The sequence below is a fragment of the Staurois parvus genome, unplaced genomic scaffold, assembly GCF_062004578.1.
Source record: "Staurois parvus isolate SC_StPar_1 unplaced genomic scaffold, SC_StPar_1.0 ptg000978l, whole genome shotgun sequence".
NCBI lineage: Eukaryota > Metazoa > Chordata > Amphibia > Anura > Ranidae > Staurois > Staurois parvus.
Window position 1 is genome coordinate 1,618,938 of NW_028318774.1, and position 19,533 is coordinate 1,638,470.

Genomic DNA, 19,533 nt, shown 5'->3' on the forward strand with positions numbered 1-19,533 from the left:
GAACGAAATAATTGTCTAACAGACTCGAGAGGTTTGAGTGCTAGTCACACTGACTTGGCTCATTAAGGTTCATGCAGATCAACTAGCTAGAACGCCTTTCATCGAAGACGCACTGAGACACTCTAAAACTTATAAAACTGGCTTGTTTGTGCTTGAATACAGGTTGAACTTTTTACTTTTCTAAAAGGGTAAAAGAAGAAGATAGATTTTTAAATTAGTGTAACTAGTATTTTTTTTTCTTCTTTTAAATGGAACATTTTATTTATAGATGTGTATGTATATATCAATTGCTGCTTGCACCATTGTCCGTAGAAATGTAATATATACCTTACAAAATAAGTGGGTCACTGTTACACCAGCCAGCCAAAGGGCGGAGAACGGGTACTGGTAACTTCGTAAATGGAAATGGACTAAATGCCTGAAGAGCACTGGAGACAAAAAAAATATATTGTCTGTAGATATTTATTTGCATGTTTTACTTAAAAGGAGTTTTGCCCAACTCTCAAAATGCATTATTATTGTGTGAAAAGGAAAAATAAGTGACCTTGCTGACTTGTTACACTCACACCGGCAATTTAGGCCAGTAAGAATTGTTGAGGCAAAATCTTCTGATTTCTGCTGCGGCTCTGAACAGCCAGGTCCGTTCGCCGGCTTCGTTCACTATAATAACAGGTCGCCTGCAGGCACAGCTATTTGCTGTTGGATGCACTGTGTGTGTGTCCAGCGGTCACTGCAAGTAATTGCTGGCTGTGCTGACAACTGTGAATACCTGCGGCCGCCAGCCACCTGTCATTATAGTGAATGGGGCAGTGGCCGCACCTAGCTGCTCAGAGTCATTACAAGAGTCACAAGATTTCTGCTGCTACAATTTGCACCATCCTTAATTGGTGTCGATGCAGCCTAAAAATGCTAGTTGCCTGGCTGGAATGCTGACTTTCGGCCTTCTGCTTTGAGTCACTGAAGATTATGGAAGTCAGACGTCTCTCTCTGTACACATGCTCTAGGTCAATTGCATATTAAGCATCTGAAACATCATGACACCAAGCTGCTAGCATTGTCAGGAGAGGTCAGTGTTGGTGAACACATTTCTATTGTGACAAGTTTTGGTTAAAGCCCACTTGAAGTCACAAGTAGTTGCAATATGAGTAGTAATAAAAAAAAAGTTTTTTTTAATCTAGGCTTGCCTCTAATTTCTTATTACAGCAATTGTGCAGGGCATCTAATTTTGACTGTGCAGTATACTAAACACCAGAGATAGACCCAGTGCACTCTGTAATCAGATCTCAGTAGCAGTAAGGATCAAAAACAGCCTCTTCCCTTCTCTGCAAAACTGAGGAGACTTGTGCAGAGGGTTGTGCCCTATAATTTAGCATAAAGCACTGCAAAATGAGAGCAGGAGTTTGCATTTGCACTTAGAGATAAAGCTTTTGCAAAGATAAATTGGTCACAAATCATAACTTGTGGGGTACAAGGCTATACAAAGTTGTAAGAATCCAATTGGGCTTTAAAAGAAAATTCTGTCTTAAAAGAATCCATCGAGACTTTGGTCATCTGACACAGCCTGACGTTAGATCCAGGCCTAACCAGCATCACTTAGTTAATGTTCATGAAATGCAGTGCTGGAATACAAACCCACTTCCAGGAGCAGGACACTAGGGGCCTCCGGTCAGAGATGGGGACCATCAGCTGTGGCAGGTGACTGTAATGTGCAGTACACCCTTTGCACTAAGTGAAGTGTGTAACTGTCGTTGCCAGCCTCCTTACAATTCTATTTGGCGGTGGTTGTTTGACTCACCAGACACTTCCGTGACGTCAGAACCTATCCGCATACTTGTTCAGTGACTCGGTCATAGCACTTGACATTGCAACCAGGAAGCTAGCATTTTCAGTAGGAGCAAATTGAAATGGCAAGTTACATCATTAATGCTCTATGGGTAAGTACCATTCAAAGTGAAAATGTAGTCATTGTAGTATACAGGATTAGACACTATAGAGGAATTTGACATGCAAGGAAGGTAAATGGCATCTTATGACCTCTACAGAATCTGAAACTACACAGCTCCTTAAGCTTCCAGTCTGGAACTGTTTATAACTTTTAGGATAGTATTTTTTTTTTTTTTAATGCAACATTGACTGTTACAAATAACTTTGAAGATATATGGAGACCAAGCAGTTTTCAGAGCTGCAAATATATCTATTTATACAGTTTACACTATATAACAAAATGCTGTTATTAACGCACTTCAGCAATAAAAGCCACAGCAAAGCAAGTTTGTCACCTAAAATGATATCTTTGCTTAAAGGGAACCTGTGGTGAGGAATTATCTGTCACTGCTGGCTTCTGCCTGTTGTGCCAAGCTAATGGCTTTGGTAATTTTGAAGTTTCGGATGTGCATGCTTCTTCCATACTGGTGTTTTAGAAAGTATTGAAATCGGACACCACAAGAAAACTAGCACTTGGTGATGGAGGTCAGCAGTGGTACCCCCTTGTTTTAGGGCTCATTTATACTTGCTTTGCCTTTATTAAAGCGCCCACCGCTTCAACATGCTTTTTTGAAGCTTGGCAAATGCTCTGTGTATGTTGCTTTCGATTTGTTTTAAAGGGGCCCAGTGGGCCCCTGGATCAGCAGATCCCCCGGCTTATTAGCACCTTCGTTCAGCAGATCCCCCGGCTTATTAGCACCGTCGTTCAGCAGATCCCCCGGCTTATTAGCACCGTCGTTCAGCAGATCCCCCGGCTTATTAGCACCGTCGTTCAGCAGATCCCCCGGCTTATTAGCACCGTCGTTCAGCAGATCCCCCGGCTTATTAGCACCGTCGTTCAGCAGATCCCCCGGCTTATTAGCACCGTCGTTCAGCAGATCCCCCGGCTTATTAGCACCGTCGTTCAGCAGATCCCCCGGCTTATTAGCACCGTCGTTCAGCAGATCCCCCGGCTTATTAGCACCGTCGGTCAGCAGATCCCCCGGCTTATTAGCACCGTCGGTCAGCAGATCCCCCGGCTTATTAGCACCGTCGGTCAGCAGATCCCCCGGCTTATTAGCACCGTCGGTCAGCAGATCCCCCGGCTTATTAGCACCGTCGGTCAGCAGATCCCCCGGCTTATTAGCACCGTCGGTCAGCAGATCCCCCAGCTTATTAGCACCGTCGGTCAGCAGATCCCCCAGCTTATTAGCACCGTCTTTCAGCAGTTCTCCTGCTCAGTAGTTCCCCTAGCTCTGCTTATCCTGCATTTAGCAGTAACCCTCAGCTCTGATTCGCTGATCCTCTCTCTGGTCTACACTCACCTCTTGGTATATTGCTCCCATGCTGCACACCACGTGAGACATTGCTAGTTTCTCCTGCTCCGGTCTGTCAGCTCTTCTGATCCTCCACCACTCAGTCCTCTCTCCGGTCCCTGCTCACCTTCTGCTATAGCATTCCCATGTTGCACACCATGTGTGCCGCTCCGCTCCATGCTGCACAGCAGATGTGACGACTGCACCAGACAGTTCCATAATATATACACATGAACCAGAAGTGATTGCTGATGATGTCTTTCCAGTTCACTTCTTAGTTTCCCAATGCATCCTGCGATATCTCATACCTGCAATACCTCCAAAACAAACCAAATAAAAGCGTCTCACAAGCTGTAGCCATAGACTTCTATGCTATGGAGCACCAAGAAAACAACATGCGATATAATTTTTTGAAGCAAAGCAAATGAAACGTGTGAACAGGACTGTAGCTTACCTTGCTTTAGTGACCGGTGCTTTGATTGGCATAGTGCTTTAAAAAAAAAAAAAAAAAAAGCATGCCCAATGCCACATTTTAAAGCAAGTGTAAACGAGCCCTAACTGTTCTGACAGATATACTTTAATATTTCCAGAGTAAAGAATGGTAAGGGTACATATACACTAACGTGGTTCCTACTATTGTTAATAATCCTTTTGCCTTTGTTGGTGTCATACCTTTGGGCAAATGTTTTGCTGTGACCATCATAGCATGATGTAGACTAGTAAAAGCATGTGTTTCATATCCAATAACTGTATAGAAATATATGGTAAACATATATTGTATGTAAAATATATTCAAAACACATAAAAATGCTCTGTGGAAAATTAAAGTGGAACTCCGGACAAATGTCTAAATACACAATTAAAATACTGTGATTTGTACCTGCCAAAGGCTTTGTAATTGTCATCCAGTTTTATTATCCAGATGCCCCTGCTAGGTGGCAGTGTCAGGCTGATGACCTCTATTTTCTCTGCTGTAGTTTAGCAATACATTTTGGTCACCCTCTTGCCTCCAGCCTTAGATTGGACAGCCAAGGAGAATGCACACTGTTGTTGTCATTATTCTGCTCCCCCCTCCTGTCTGTATGTTCGAAGTTATGACTGACTTTCAGCAAAGAGGAACCACCTTGATTGGCTTAATGTGTACTACTCTTCCAGTGTGAGTGCTGCAGTTAGGTAGACTACAAGAGGCTGGTTTTGGGACAGATTTTATCTATTTTAATTCTCTCTAAAAATGTTTTTTTTTTTTTTTTGCAAATGAATATGTAAATGGGCCAAATTGTGTGTTTTATCATATCTGCCTGAAGTCAAGCTTTAAATTGAGTTATGGAATATATTTAATGTTACTAAACTGCACGCACATGTACATACCCCAAATGTTTCATTCATTTTGAATGATTTGGCACAACTGTGCATCGGATAAATGTTTATAAATGCTCTACCATTTTATTCTATTATAGGTCAGATATATTGTATATGGTTATATACAAAACAAAGACATATGCATTTGTTTTTGAGATGTGAAGTACACATGCGGTTCATTGCAAACAATAAACCCCTTATATCATAATGCATAAACCCAGCTTACCATATGTGTGGTTTTGTTTTTTTTTTGTTTATTAGGTTTTTCAGTTGTGTGTTTACACACTCCTTTTCTCCTTTTTAAAAAATGAATATTTGAAATTTGCTATGAACCATGACATGTAGTTCACATTCTGATCTTCATAATCCTTAGAGAACAGTTGCTGGTAACTAAATTATAGTTAGACTTATTGGTAATAGTATTGCTAGGAGTCTTGCAGGACAGCTACCTGAGAAATGATTGGTTCCTCCTGCAACAGGAAACACAAGCCAAAAAGTGTTAAAATCCCCTCCTAACTACCTTGTCCTTGGTGTCATAAAGTAAAAACTGTCACCATGGTACATGAGGGTAAACTATTAAGACGAAACCCATGAGAGACCATGGATGGAAATACAGATGCTGTCCTGGAAGACTTCAGGTAAGAATAACTACCAATGAATTGACTATTTTATTATCTCGTGATATCTCTGAAAAATGGGTCACATGACCTTCATATTGCATGCAAAATCCTTGAATGAATTAAATTGACCACTTTTATTAGGACCAACGTCTTTAATTGGAAACAAATTACCATTGTGCTGAAACCCAAAACATTGATACATTCTACAACTTGATAACAGTTGTCTTTATTTATTATACAGGGTGCAGTTAGCCAAAGCGACCAAATCTCCAGGCATTTCGCGTTGTTCTGTTTAAAATTATGAAAATATAAATTATCATTGCCCTTGATTATGGTGCAGTTGATTTTGTGCACGGCCTTGTTAACAGTTCTGCACGCTTTGTCCAGGGAACTATATGAACCCCTTGGTCAAATAGTAAATTTGATGGACACTACTGAAATTGGCCATATGCAGGCCTAGATAATAAGACAATGCTATATAAGGTTACTGCATTTTTAAAGAAATATTCTGTATTGCCATAAGATGTACAGTGTAATTGGATGATCAGAATATGGTTACCATAATGTCAGCTGCTCAACTTCAAAATCAAAATTCCAACCTTTGTAAATACAACACATAAAGAAAGCGAGTCCTTTTTCCCTCTGCAGGATGATCACATGACCACTCTTTCTGCGTATGTTTGGCTGGAATCTGGACCCAACTGTTACAGGCGCAGGAAATAATTTCAGAAGGACTGAAAATTGATTGTAAATAGGTGTCCCTCTGCTCCATGTAGTACCTGGGGTACTATATTTATGAATGTGTCATTTGTATTTTAATGTGAAGTGTGTATCATTTTGTCATCTATGCTCTTTAACGGCCAGACGATCCAGTACAAATACATTAATATCTAATAAAGATCACTAGATTGGCTCTTTTGGTATTCTTTCAGTCTTGAATGAAATGGTTTGTCAAGTCAGTAAGTTTTGTGTGGGCATTGATTGTTTGAATAACCTTCAGCTTTATAAAGCTGAACTCCCAAGTAAATGGCTAACATACAGCATAAGCTGTCTTTTCTTGCAAAGAATTTTAAATTCTGTACAGCCATTTGATTCATGGACCTTAGAGAAAATGGTGTCACCCTCCTGGCTGTGCCATTTTGCAAAGTGATAAACATAAATGTGAACTCAAGCACTAAAATCTTACATAAGCTGCAACCGGCTAATGGAATATTAGATTTAAAAAAAAAAAGGGGGGGGGGGGGAATTGTATGATACATGCTGCTTTAGGAAACCAAATTTAAATCCTTTCTTTAATCATTTATGATGCTAGGTTTTTTTCAGCATTCCCTGCACATGGTAAAGAAGATCTATCATTATAATATTTTATTTTATAGTTATGTCCCCTATGAGACCGTGCATATTTCCTAGTGCTTTCTAGCATTTGTCATGAGGTCCAAACCGCCCCCTCCCCTCCTGCTGCAGTCAATCTGACAACTGCTATCGAGGAAATGGCTGATTCATAGCCTTTGATTTAGGCCTGAAGATTATTTTAAACCCCTCAAAGTATTATATATTTTCTCAAACACAAAACCAGTTACCTGAAGAATTGTACCACATCCCTAAAGCTTTAATCAACACCATAAAACATAAAAAGGAGCATGGGACTTTTCAGTAGCTTCTAATAGGTATACAACATTACTGCCTTTTTTTGCTTTATGGTGCGAATTATATATTTTTGGCGAATCAGTAAAAACAAAATATGGTAGTTGCAGATTTCTAGGTTGCACAATTGTTTAATCTATTTTCAGGGGAAAAAGCATTTTCATTTTGTTGCACAAAAAAAATTAAATTTTTTGTACAATTTAGAAGATGAGATTGTCAAGCAGATACAGACATATCAAGGTGAAATTGAAATGAACGGGCTGTCAAAACCAGATCGCACTGAAGCATGCTAAAATCGCTGTTTAATTCATTTTTAATATTTAAGGCAAACTGCCCCAACCATCCTTGTCTCCATGCTTTTTGTTGAGAAATCACTTTGAAAATCACCCCCTAGAATTTCTAACTTGCCATCTTGAGTAAGGGCAGATGGTTCATAACATTTACTTCCTGGAATTAATCTGCCCTTAGCTAAGGAGCGCAGACAACAAGGTGTGCTTAGCTGAGAAAACATATGAAAAATAGAAAAATGCCACAAAATAGGTGGATCACCCTCCTATATAATTGCTCCCTGGCTTAGCGATCATATAGATGTGGGTTAATACTGAAAATTGAAAGCATATAAAGAAATAAACAGCCCTAAATAAAGGCTGAAAAGTAACGTTAGAAATTAAACCTAAGCAGAGTATTTAATGGTATAAAAATCCTGTATTATAATAAAAGACTTCTGTTCAGCCATCCAGTTGGATAATAGAATACACAGATCAGTACTGCTGATCGAGTGGCTAACAGCTGGAAAGTCTCCCCGCTGTCAGAATAGAATAACACAGAAGGGAGGATTTCCTTATCTACCTTGAATGTGTGGATGGGGAAATTGGTTCGGTTTTTTTCACTTAGCCCAGTGGTGGGCAACCTTTTTTTTTTTCAACTGAGCCAAATCTCACCAAAACCACGATTGAAATTTATTTTGAGAGCCAGATTTTTAAAACTGAAAATACATCCCCCATATAGTAATTCATCCCCCCTATAGTAATTAATCCCCCCTATAGTAATTCATTCCCCATATTGTGTCAATTCACTTACCTTTGCTCCGCGCGTTCCTCTCGCCGTTCCGGTCTTCAGGGCGGACTGTGAGAGGAGAGGAGTTCGTCACGCTGCCCCGCCTACATCCTGACAGCCAATGTTTGCCACGCTCCGCGGGATTAAAAGGTCCGCCGGGCCGTAGTTTGCCCATTGCTGGGCTAGCTGCAGAGTCCTGACTTTTGGGGCGGCCGCCCGAGAGGAGGGAGGGGAGCGGGCGCCCGGCACACAGAAGAGCCGCATTAAAATGTGTAAAGAGCCGCATGTGGCTCGCAAGCCGCGGCTTGCCGACCACTGACTTAGCCCAGTGGCTGAACCTAAAAAACTGAACCATGTATGGTCAGCTTAATGGGTCCGGGTCTGTAATATGGATGAAATGGATCCCAAAAGAGTTAATTTTACAATATGCCACAAATTCTGAGCCTGATCAGAGTAATTTTGGATATGACTAAATATTATTTGACTGTACACTTGTGACACCTAGTATCATTAGCCAGTTGCTCTTCTCTCCTTTTAATAGGTAGATGGACATAGAAATACTATAGATTGTCTATATGCCCAGCACCAAGTTCTGGAGCCCTTTACAACTCACCAGAAAGGACATTTTGAACCCAATGATATTCATAAGAGATGTCTGCAGACTGTGCAAAGAGAAAATATAAATTGACAAAACCTTTTGAATATTATTGGGGCTAATATCCTTGTTGGTGAGAAATAGTAAAGAGCTCCAGAGCATGAAGTTGGGGTGTGTAACCCATAGTTTTTCTAAGTCTATCTATCTATTAAATGAGGAAAGAACGAGTGGCCCACAATATCTGCAGACAATGCAAACAGAAAGTGAAAGCACCCACCCACTTCATGACATACTTTCTCTACAATCCACAAAAGCCAACAGCCTGACCTCCACAATGTCAGTTCCTTGGATGAACATGTCCTTCTACAACTTGGTCTCATAAGTGGTTATTTACTAAAATTGGTGAGTGCAAAATCTGGTGCAGCTCTGCATAGAAACCAATCAACTTCCAGGTTTTATTGTCAAAGCTTAACTGAACAAGATGAAGTTAGAAGCTAACTAGCTACCATGCTTAGCTGCACCAGATTCTGAGTGCAACCATTTTAGTAAATCTCCCCTACAGAGTCTCCAACAGACCGACCTCTGACTCTGAGATTCAAAACAAGTATGACATGTCCAAAATGGTTTTCTTTCGTGACATGCAAATTGGCATTCCACTCGAAACACACCAAGTCACCATCTTTCCCAGATCTGACGCCTTTCAAATGGCTTTCCGAAAAAGGTCCATCTTCCAAGGGCTTAATCTCTAATACTTACAAAATGATCATTAAAAAAAATAATGTATGCAAATGAAAAAAGCTGCAAGTGAGCATTTAATATACTTGATTTTATCACGCTTTTTCCACCAATTTTTATAGTTGTAACAGTTTCTAATTCATAATTATTAAAGGATCCAGCAATAGCTGAACACCCATACAAATCCCGACATTTCCTTCAGCCAACTGTACCTGGCCCTGCCTCCTGAACATCACCATTGGTTAGCAATGCCTAACTCATAGCTGGAGATCATGCTTGACCGTTACAGGGAATGTTTAGATCTGTATAATAACTTAGGCTGCTCATGTAGGGATCTACCGATTATGTATTATTTTAACACGTAGTATGAATTGCCTAGTTTTATGTAACATTATAAAGGAGTCCTGGACTACCATTTTGAAAAATATAATAGAACTATGTGCCATTACAAGTATTTGCTCTCCTTCACTCAGCCATCTGCACATGCTTCCACTGCCACCCTCAGTGGCTAACAACAATCAATAGGGGGTACTTGTCATTATAGCATTGCAAATCAGCTCAGGTTTGTTCGATCATGAAAGCTGATACCGGCCTATTTGTGATTGATATTGAAAAGCAAAATTAAGCTGTATTTAGGTTTATCTAGGCTGATCTCATTACAGTACTAGGAAACCCCTACAACACGTAAGTACAACCTACTGGTCTCCCAACATACTATATTCATTCTAAAAACATATGGTCCCCATTACATTCTGAAAGAATTATATGGTATATGTACACTTACATATTATTATATGTATTTACACTGGAATCTGTCCCTTAATGTAATAAGGTTTAATGTCCTAGGAAGGATATACAGAGATTTTAATGTGTTGCCACTGTCATAGAATGTTTTTCCATTCCTAGATTGTCCCTGCTGGGTTCACACTTTCATAAAGTTAGGGAATCTATATGTGAAATACACAGCAGCCAAGCATTCTAAGTCAGGGTTATGCACTGCATCAAATTAAAGTATAAATAAAGTCAAAACTTTTTTTTCTAAATTTTGGACAGAGGCTAAGGATATTGTTTCCCTGGATGGAGAAATTTGGCAGGCTACTCTGGAACAGGTTTCTCTTTCACCATCCCAACGGTTATCACAGCTTTTTATTATACATTGAGTGCACGGAATGCCATATAGGTTATATCAATGGTATCGCAGGGAGAGTTTAAATGGAGAAACTTTAGAACCTCTGTCAAGTTTCATTCACCATCTCTCCAATCCTCTGAATTTTACCCCTTGCTGCTTTTCTTGGTGCCACCAAAATGTTTTGCTTAGCGTTTCATTTGAAGTAAAACTGAATACCTAATTGTTATTAAAACCTAGAGAAAGATATAAGAAGGCATTAAGTGGTATATTTCTCCAACTGCTACCAAAAAGACTGAAAGAGTATTGGTAGTGTAGACTAAGGCTATAAAAAATTGTCAAGAGGTCTATTACAGAAAATACAATAGAAACAATGTAGATAAGCATTATTTGTTTACAGATGTAATACAATATATTGTTCAAAGTGCTTTCCTTTTATAAAAATAGAAGCTCAGCCTGGGTTATTCAGTAAAATAAAAGCCATTGCAAGGAATGCAGTAATCCCATAGCCATCTGTATTTTGCACTGATCTGATGTCAGGAATTATTGCTTACTGCACTCAGATATACTCCACACTGACAGGCAACATGTAAAGAAAACTTCCAGGAGCTAAAGTGGTTCTAAAGTTAGATGTTTTTTTTTTTTACCTTAGTGCATTCTCTGCATTAAAGTAAAAAAAAAAAAACTATGTGCAGCTCCCCCTCCCAGCCCCCCTTATACTTACTTGAGCCTGATTTCAATCCAGCACTGTGCACAAAAGCAGCGTCTCTCTCCTCACTCGACAGGCAGCAGCAGGAACCATTGGCTCCTGCTGCTGTCAATCTGCCAGTGAGGAGAGAGTGGGCGGCGGGCAGAGTCGCACTGTGTGTGTCAATGGACACACACAGCATAGCTCAGGAGATGGCCTGCATGAGATTGCCCCCATACCAAGCAGCTTGCTATAGGGGCACCGGTGGGGGACCCCAAAAAAGGAGCATCTGAGCTTCTCTAGATAAGTATATTTATTTTATTTATTTTTAATGATTCTTTACAATCCCGTTAACGAATTTGAGTATAAGTGTTGTGTTTATGAAGTGACGTTGCCTTAACACAAAAGAAGAATTATCTTTACTTTTTTTTACATTGCTCTGCAACACCCCCATGGGACAAGTATATGTAGTACTTTGTCCCATGTAGCTACTGTAGGTGCTTCCTAAGTCTAGGTATGAAGTCTGACCTGTCCCACGCCTGAAAAATACAACCACAGCTTGGATGAAAATGGATCCATTGTAGGAAGAACCTGTATACAGTAGATATAAAAAGTCTACACAACCCTGTTAAAATGTCAACAATCTCCCGTATTCTTCATATGTCTGGGCTATGGGGTAGAGTGGCAAGACAGAAGCCTTTCCTTATGAAGAAAAACATCGAAGCCTGGATATATTTTGTAAAAACACATCTGAAGTCTCCCAAAGCATGTGGGAAAATGTGTTATGGTCTGATGAAACCAAGGTTGAACTTGTTGGCCATAATTCCAAAAGATATGTTTGGTGCAAAAACAACACTGCACATCACCAAAAGAACACCATACCCACAGTGAAGCATGGTGGTGGCAGCATCATGCTATGAGTCTGTTTTTCTTCAGCTGGAACTGGGGCCTTAGTCAAGGTAGAGGGAATTATGAACAGTTCCAAATACCAGTCAATATTGGCACAAAACCTTCAGGCTTCTGCTAGAAAGCTGAACATGAAGAGGAACCTCATCTTTCAGCATGACAACGACCCTAAACATACATCCAAATCAACAAAGAAATGGCTTCACCAGAAGAAGATTAAAGTTTTGGAATGGCTCAGCCAGAGACCAGACCTGAATCCGATCAAAAATCTGTGGGGTGATCTGAAGAGGGCTGTGCACAGGAGATGCCCTCGCCATCTGACAGATTTGGAGTGTTTTTGTAAGGAAGAGTGGGCAAATATTGCCAGACTATAACTTGATACTAACATTTATAGGTAAAGTTGATCCAGGGAATATCCGATTGCCTCTCGGGGGATCAGGAAGGACATTTTTTTTCCCAGCAAGTGCAAATTGAATCATGCTTTGCTGGGTTTTTTTTGTTTTTTTTGCCTTCCTCCTGGATCAAGTGTGGGTAGAGGATTATAACTTTTTTTTTTTTTTTTTCTATGGTTGAACTGGATGGACTTTTGTCTTTTTTCAGCCAGACTAACTATGTAAGTCAAGATGTGCCATGCTGATAGACCCATACCCAAAAAGACTGAGTGCTGTAATAAAATCAAATGGTGCTTCAACAAAGTATTAGTTTAAGGGTGTGCACACTTATGCAACCATATTATGTTAGTATTATTTTATTTTTTACTTCCCTCCACCTAAAAGAATTCAGTTTGTTGTTCAGCTGAGTTGTACAGTTTATAGGTTACATTAAAAGGTGGAAAAAGTTCTGAAATTATTTATCTTTGTCTCATTTTTTACATCACAGAAACCTGACATTTTAATAGGGGTGTGTAGACTTTATATCTACTGTATATGGAACAAAGGACTACATGGAAATTGTCCTATTGGGGGAAGAACAATGTAAAATGTAGCTCTTCCTTAAAGTGGTATTAAAAAATGACATGTGTATGTAGTCTGGCTCTAGCAATAACAAAGCAGTGTTTGGTATCTAAGTTCCCACTGTATCCTAGTTTTTTTTTTTTTATACCTGTTGACCCTGCTGTTATTTTTAAACTTACTTTAAAAAGACCAAACTGTGCAGCAAAAAGTAACAGAATTTTTTCTTACAGGGCTCAGCGTTTATTTCGTTAAAACCATTACCCCAAAAAGAAATAAATAACTTTTGCTGTTAGCTGGAGTGTGGCTTTCATTTGTTTGCCGTCTAAGTCCATCCAACACTATCCTCAGACAATGCTGATGTCCAAGGGTGGCTCTGTTGCTCCTCCATAGACTGCAGCCATACTAAGACAAGAAGGGTGTTACTATCCAGATTATCTGTAGAAAATAAAGTTTAATAACAAAAAAAAAAAAAAATTTAAGCTGCCACCATATCTAAGGATTGTAAAACTGCAACATATAAAGTACTTGTTTTTGGGGTACTATTTCTTCTCTGTAAAAGTCTTCAGTAACCATTTCTGAGAAGTTTCTAAAACATATCTGTGCATTATTCATTTGTATAGTACCCAGTTCACCAAAAGAATTAGTGATGTTTCATCCAATCATTTTGGATAGTCACCTTTAATTCAAAGAAGTTACATGCTCTGTACTTCAATTCCTTTCACACCTTCCAAGTCTACTGTGTAGTAGCAGGTAGCTTGTGGAACATGGGGTGCAAAGATGACTTCCATTATCCGTAAAATGCAGCCTATAAATGGAGGAGGAGCCTCGTGCTGTGTCCGTGCCACCATGAGTCTCATTAGAAGCTGGTTTGACCAAGAAATCCCCAAGGATGGTAGCATCTTTTTATCCTGCAAACTAAAAGTATACAAATGGGATGTATATCAAACAGGGGACATGAAATGGCATAAAAGTGAAAAAAAATGCTTACAAACAGACTCGTGGGGGGGATGCAGCCTACCATCCTAAAACTGAGCTTGTGCATTTACAGTCCCGTGTGTTCCTTGGTTCAAGCACCACCCATAAACACACACAGCCTACAACATGAGAGAGGCTATACAAGCCCCCGAGCTGTGAAGAAAAGCTCTGATGCAGTATATTATACCTTATAGAACTCAGATTTAGTTTATAGTGGAATTTAACTCTCAAAAAGGAGTTAGTTCTGCTTTAATACTGCCCCCCCCTCCTCTCAGCAGATTTGCAGGTATTTTTAAAACACTCTCTTTATTTTTTTTAGCCCCATCCCCCACCACCACTCCGGCCTAGGCCAGTTTGATGAGTACCTGGTCCCGCAGCCTCCTGGGATGCTTATATCACATTTTCCAGGAGGCTGCAGGACTGGAACACCAAGCAGCCAGGAGGTGGGTTCACCGCATCACTGGAGCTGACTGCCTGCACCCGGAAGAGGCAGTCATCTGAAGACGACAAGATGGTGGCACAAAACCCATTGTGTGGAACTTGATTACAACGGGACACTGCTGAATTTGCTGTGCGTGTATGTGTTTTGAAAAGCACTACAAGTAAAAAAAGCATGGGGGGGGGGGGGGAGTTTGGTATTGCTAGCTTAGTTACAATAGTTCCTGGATAGCAGTGCACACACTAGATCACTGGGAGAGGAACTGTATACTCTATCATTTACATGCCTAGAGAGGGCAAAGTGACCATGTATGTCTATACCAGCAGTGGGGATCTTACCCAATATGGCTCAGCACAGAGCCTGCTTCTTTCACGGCATCTGTAACCTACAAATAAACACGAAAGCTACAGTCAAACACAAGCTAGGTTCTCTTTTTCATCTACCTATAATACACTAGAAAAGGAGCCTGTAACCATTTCACAGGGTGGGTATATACATTTTTTTTAAAAGTGTAACTCCAGTTAAAACCTCTTATTTTGGAGAGACTGTAGAAATGCTTTATCCAACATTGGTTCTGTACTGCCTGTGGCCCTACAAGGGAAATTTCCCTTAACTTCCTGTCCTAGAATGACCAGCAGGGCCCTGCTCACCAGCAAACCTACTTTAGAAGTTATTGACTCACTGAAGTCCATACTACTGGTATCAGAAGTCAACTCTGAATAGAATTTATGTACGTAAACCCTCCTTTCCCTCTTGTATTGAACTGTATTGTCACCTGTTATATTGTAAAGCGCTGAGCAAATTGTTGCCACTATATAAATCCTGTATTATAATAATAATGTACGTGCACTCCATAAACAACCACCAAGAGAAGACATTCAGCTCTGGTGGTCACTGTAGGACTGAAGGTGGTTGGGAAGTATCTCTGGGGTCACTGATTTAAAAGAAGGGCGACAAACGATCAAACTCTTGTACACTTTCACCAAAATTAAGAGGAGTTATGTTTTAAACCAAAAATGGATATACTGAATACCTGATTAATGCAGAATACAGGAGTTGTGAAGTCTCGGCTTAACTGGTGGAGTTTGGCCCCAATCATCTGAAGATGTTTCGCTTTGACAACAGCATCCTTTGCAGCAAATTCACAGCGAAACAAAGCAGCGATAGAGTCTATGATGATCAGACGGACCTGACCTCTGAGCAGGAGGATGGGAAGCTTCTTGGTGATGCATTCAGTGAGCATGTCCTGCAAAATGACACATTCACTAGGTCTTTGAACATAAGTACAGATAATCCTTGATAAGGAGGGGGGTGTACAAAACAGCCACATAGTGCTGCAGTACAGCTGCACCCACTCAGAACACAAAGTTGTATAATAGCAACATGTTAAGAAAATAATTAGAAAACAACAACCATGGAAGCTATAATGTTAGAAGGCACAGCAAGTCTGTCCAAAAGCCATAAAGCAGGTATGTACCCTTGACTTGAAAAAAGACTGATATGTCTCAAAATGATACTATGCCAATGATTTATGCTACTTTTATCTTTAATGTGAGAAAAGAGCAGTTTTTGTAAAAAAATTTGGATGTGAAGCCCTTGGTGCAGGAAATCTTGCCATGAAAAAACATGTAAACACCACGTCTTTTTAAAATCAAAATGGAAATAAAATTGATCTATGCCATAAGTACAGTATGTGTACAATTAATAGCCTGAAGGTGCTTTGAAAGCAAACTTGTCATTACTTTTGAGGGTAAGACTGAACCTTTCTTATTTGATCCCTTTTGGTCTGCTAAATATACCATTCTGTTAACCAAAATGTGACATTCCCAGAATAACCGCGGTGTAGACCAATGGAAGTACGTCCCACAGCCATTCGCTTTCAAGCATGTAGTTATATTTTCTAACTTGCAGTTGCCTGGGTCACAGACTAATTGACTCAGTCTTTATTGAGTAGTAGAATAAATACCATGTAAGTGCGTTGCGCTGTTGGCAGAAACTGAGTGACAGGAACCTGGAGCAGCTGATTAACATCAAATTTTGAAATCAAATGAAAACTGGCAAAAGTGTGAGTGAAACTTTAGCTCTGTTACAACAGCCTTATAGTGAACATACCATGAAGAAATCAAGTGTTTTGAATGGCATAGGCAGTTTAAGGAGTAGAGGGAAGAGGTTAACGATGACGCAAAAAGTGGGAAGACAAAAAACGCAAAGGACAGATGCACATGTGGACAGAGAATGATGCGTTAAGTGTTCACCAGTTCCTGGCCCAGAAACCCATTCTAAAACTTGACCAACCACCTTATTCTCCTGACTTAGCACCGTGTGACTTCTGGCTATTTCCAAATCGAAAAAATGTCACAGTCCATTCCGGGAATTAAATTGTCACACCTCATATGTTTGATAAATGCATAAAAAACATGTTGACATTTCTACATATCTTCATGTGTTTTTTGCCTTTGTAGATATCTCTAAGGACTACAAAACACCTTACCCCTGTGTATGGAGGAGAGGTGTTTTGTAGTCCTGTCCTAGGGTGACAATACTGCTACTTCATAGATGCAATTTAGCCAATGATCACTATCACCCTACGACAGGAGGTATGTTACTGGCAGGATCACAAAAAAAAAATTAAGCCACTGCATCTAAAAGTTGGTAGGAAACAATATATTTTTATTTGTTCTTGGGTTTAGATATGTTTCAAACAGATGCAAGTACCTTCACAAAAGCCTCAGGAACCCCAAAACCTGAGGATTACATGATATGTGGATCTTAACAATTGCCAAGAGAGTCAGGGGCTTACCCCCTTCTGCAAATTCATCTTGGACATGAAGGCAACCTATCCCAGTGAAGAACCAATAACAATCTGCGGGAAGCAGATGGGAGCGGGCCAGCATCTGACCCTTTTAGGAAAATTATGCAGATTGTGATTCTTCCTTTCTATTCAGCATGTTTGTTCCATGCCAATAAATGTAGAGACAGCCAGGCAATATGTACAATATATAGATAAAAGAATGTGGACACACCACCAAATGGTTGTGTTTAGGTCTTTCCAGACAAGGGTACTGTTAAAAGAGAAGTATGTCCCCCCCTCCCCAAATTACACTTCTGACACTCGCCAGCCGCTGAGTTCTCACCACCGCTGTGAGCAGAGACTGTCAGTCACCGCTGTCTGCTCTGCCACCCCCCCCACCACCACTCATGCTCACTGGAGTGCTGGGCTGAGAGCCTCAGCCAGCTGCCGCTCCAGACTCTGGGGTGAATCCTGACTTTAAAGTCGGGATCTTTCCCCAGCATGGACAGGCTGAGTGACTTCAACCCGCTGTCAGATGAAAACGGGAGAACCTGGATGAATTTCAACCCATCTATGGCCGTTCCCGCTAAAGAGAAGTCAATCTAACAAACTGCTTCTCTCAATTAGGAATGTTGGAAAGTTCTTGTTCGATCAGCACCGCAACCAATCGGCTGCAGCATTGATCAGTGTACTCTGACAACAGAGGAGTCCTGCTGTCAGAATACAATAGCACAGCGGGGAGGATTCCTCCATCCACCTTGCTTGTGAAAAAAAGATCCATCTATAGCCAGCTTTGGACAGACTAATAGATTTAGATGGACTTTACATAAGTGATTAAAGCCTAACTCCAGCTAAAAAAGGTTTTACATAAGTGAATTAAAACTCATCCCTGTCCTCTACTGGTATGTTGGAATCTGGTAATGTTCAACATAATGGAAAACCACAGAATATCCATATATATGCTTCCTGAGTTCTACTCATTCAATATCATTGTAACTTACTATATCGGCCGCATGCTCGATGAAAATATTATCTCCAAATTGGATTTTGCGAACAATGTCTGCTGGAACATCGGTCCTCAGTCTGTGCTGAGACTTTATCAGCTGTAGGAGGCGCTTATTTGGGAAGGCGTCTTCTGTGCAGATGTACACAGCCCCTACATTAAAATATAATTGTCAGAATTAAAGGGAAGGTACGGTGTATTGTCAGTGAGAACAGATTTTGACATATTATTGCAAGGTTTACCTCAAAGCAATGCCTGACATTTAACATGCTTTCTCTTCCAGATTCATAGATTTGCCACAAGATGCAGAGTAGATGAGCTACTTCAATTACTACCTGCTTACCTACTGTTGAGATATGCTATTGGCTACACAAGGGTTGCATTGTTTTCAATTAGTCATCTGGCCCATTGACTTACATTACAATGAGCTGTTAGTCATCAAAATCATCTAATGCAAAACAGGGTTAGTTCAGTTGGGGAAGGGGTGGGGTGGGGGGGGGGGGTTGTGTTGACCTGGATTTGCATTAGATGGATAAGATAAAGGTGGGCAGTCTGTAAAAGATGGGAGGGTATACAAAGGTGCAGATGTTTGGCAGCCATTTTTGTTTACGTTTTCTGTGATCATTGGTTTGTAAATGTTTTTAAATTTTGGAACAGCTTTATGTTGATTATCCCTGATGAAGCCAACTAGTGGCAAAATGTTTGGGTTGTGGAGCACATTAAATTAGAAAATGATTGCTCCAACTCATGTTTTCATTTTCTGAAATAAGGAAAAGAGTAAAGAATCAGTATGGGTCCCCCAAGATCTTTTTTCCTCACATAGTTAGTCTGGCTGAAAAAAAACAAAAGTCCATCCAGTTCAACCAAAAAAAAAAAAGTTAGAATCCTACACCCACAATTGATCCAGAGGAAATAAAAAAATCCAGCAAAAATTGATCCAATTTGCTCCTGCAGGGCAAAAAAATCCTTCCTGATCCCCCGAGAGGCAATCGGATATCCCTGGATCAACTTTACCTATAAATGTTAGTATCCAATTATATTCTGTGTATCTAGGAAAGAATCCAGGACTTTTTTAAAGCAATCTACTGAGCTTGCCAGAACCGACTCTTGAGGGAGTCTATTCCACATTTTCACAGCTCTTACTGTGAAGAACCTTTCCATATTTGGAGATTAAATTTATTTTCCTCCAGATGTAAAGAGTGCCCCCCTTGTCCTCTGTGATGACCTCAGGGTGAATAACTCTACACCAAGTTCACTATATGAACCACTGATGTATTTATACATGTTGATCATATCCCCCCTTATGTATTATACATGTTGATCACATCCCCCCTTATGTATTATACATGTTGATCACATCCCCCC

The 19,533-nt window shown here is 40.2% G+C and overlaps 2 protein-coding genes across 12 annotated transcripts in view; one reads left to right on the forward strand and one right to left on the reverse strand.

The window, feature by feature from the left end:
• Positions 1-6,170, forward strand: part of KLC1 (kinesin light chain 1) — a 117,644-nt gene extending 111,474 nt beyond the window's left edge. For all 9 annotated transcript variants that reach the window (XM_089657251.1, XM_089657252.1, XM_089657244.1 and 6 more), the window contains one exon: positions 1-6,170. In XM_089657251.1, the coding sequence (XP_089513377.1) occupies positions 1-66 (66 nt within the window). In that variant the 3' untranslated portion in view covers positions 67-6,170.
• Positions 5,468-19,533, reverse strand: part of XRCC3 (X-ray repair cross complementing 3) — a 26,365-nt gene continuing 12,299 nt past the window's right edge. The window contains exons 5-9 of one of the 3 annotated variants that reach the window (XM_089657257.1): positions 18,167-18,321; positions 15,408-15,620; positions 14,713-14,759; positions 13,637-13,875; positions 5,468-13,395 (exon numbers count right to left, since the gene is read on the reverse strand). In XM_089657257.1, coding sequence (XP_089513383.1) covers positions 13,653-13,875; positions 14,713-14,759; positions 15,408-15,620; positions 18,167-18,321 — 638 coding nt within the window. In that variant the 3' untranslated portion in view covers positions 5,468-13,395; positions 13,637-13,652. Of the gene's footprint in view, positions 13,876-14,712; positions 14,760-15,407; positions 15,621-18,166; positions 18,322-19,533 lie in introns of all 3 variants that reach the window. The other 2 variants (XM_089657259.1, XM_089657258.1) reach the window with 2 other exon arrangements.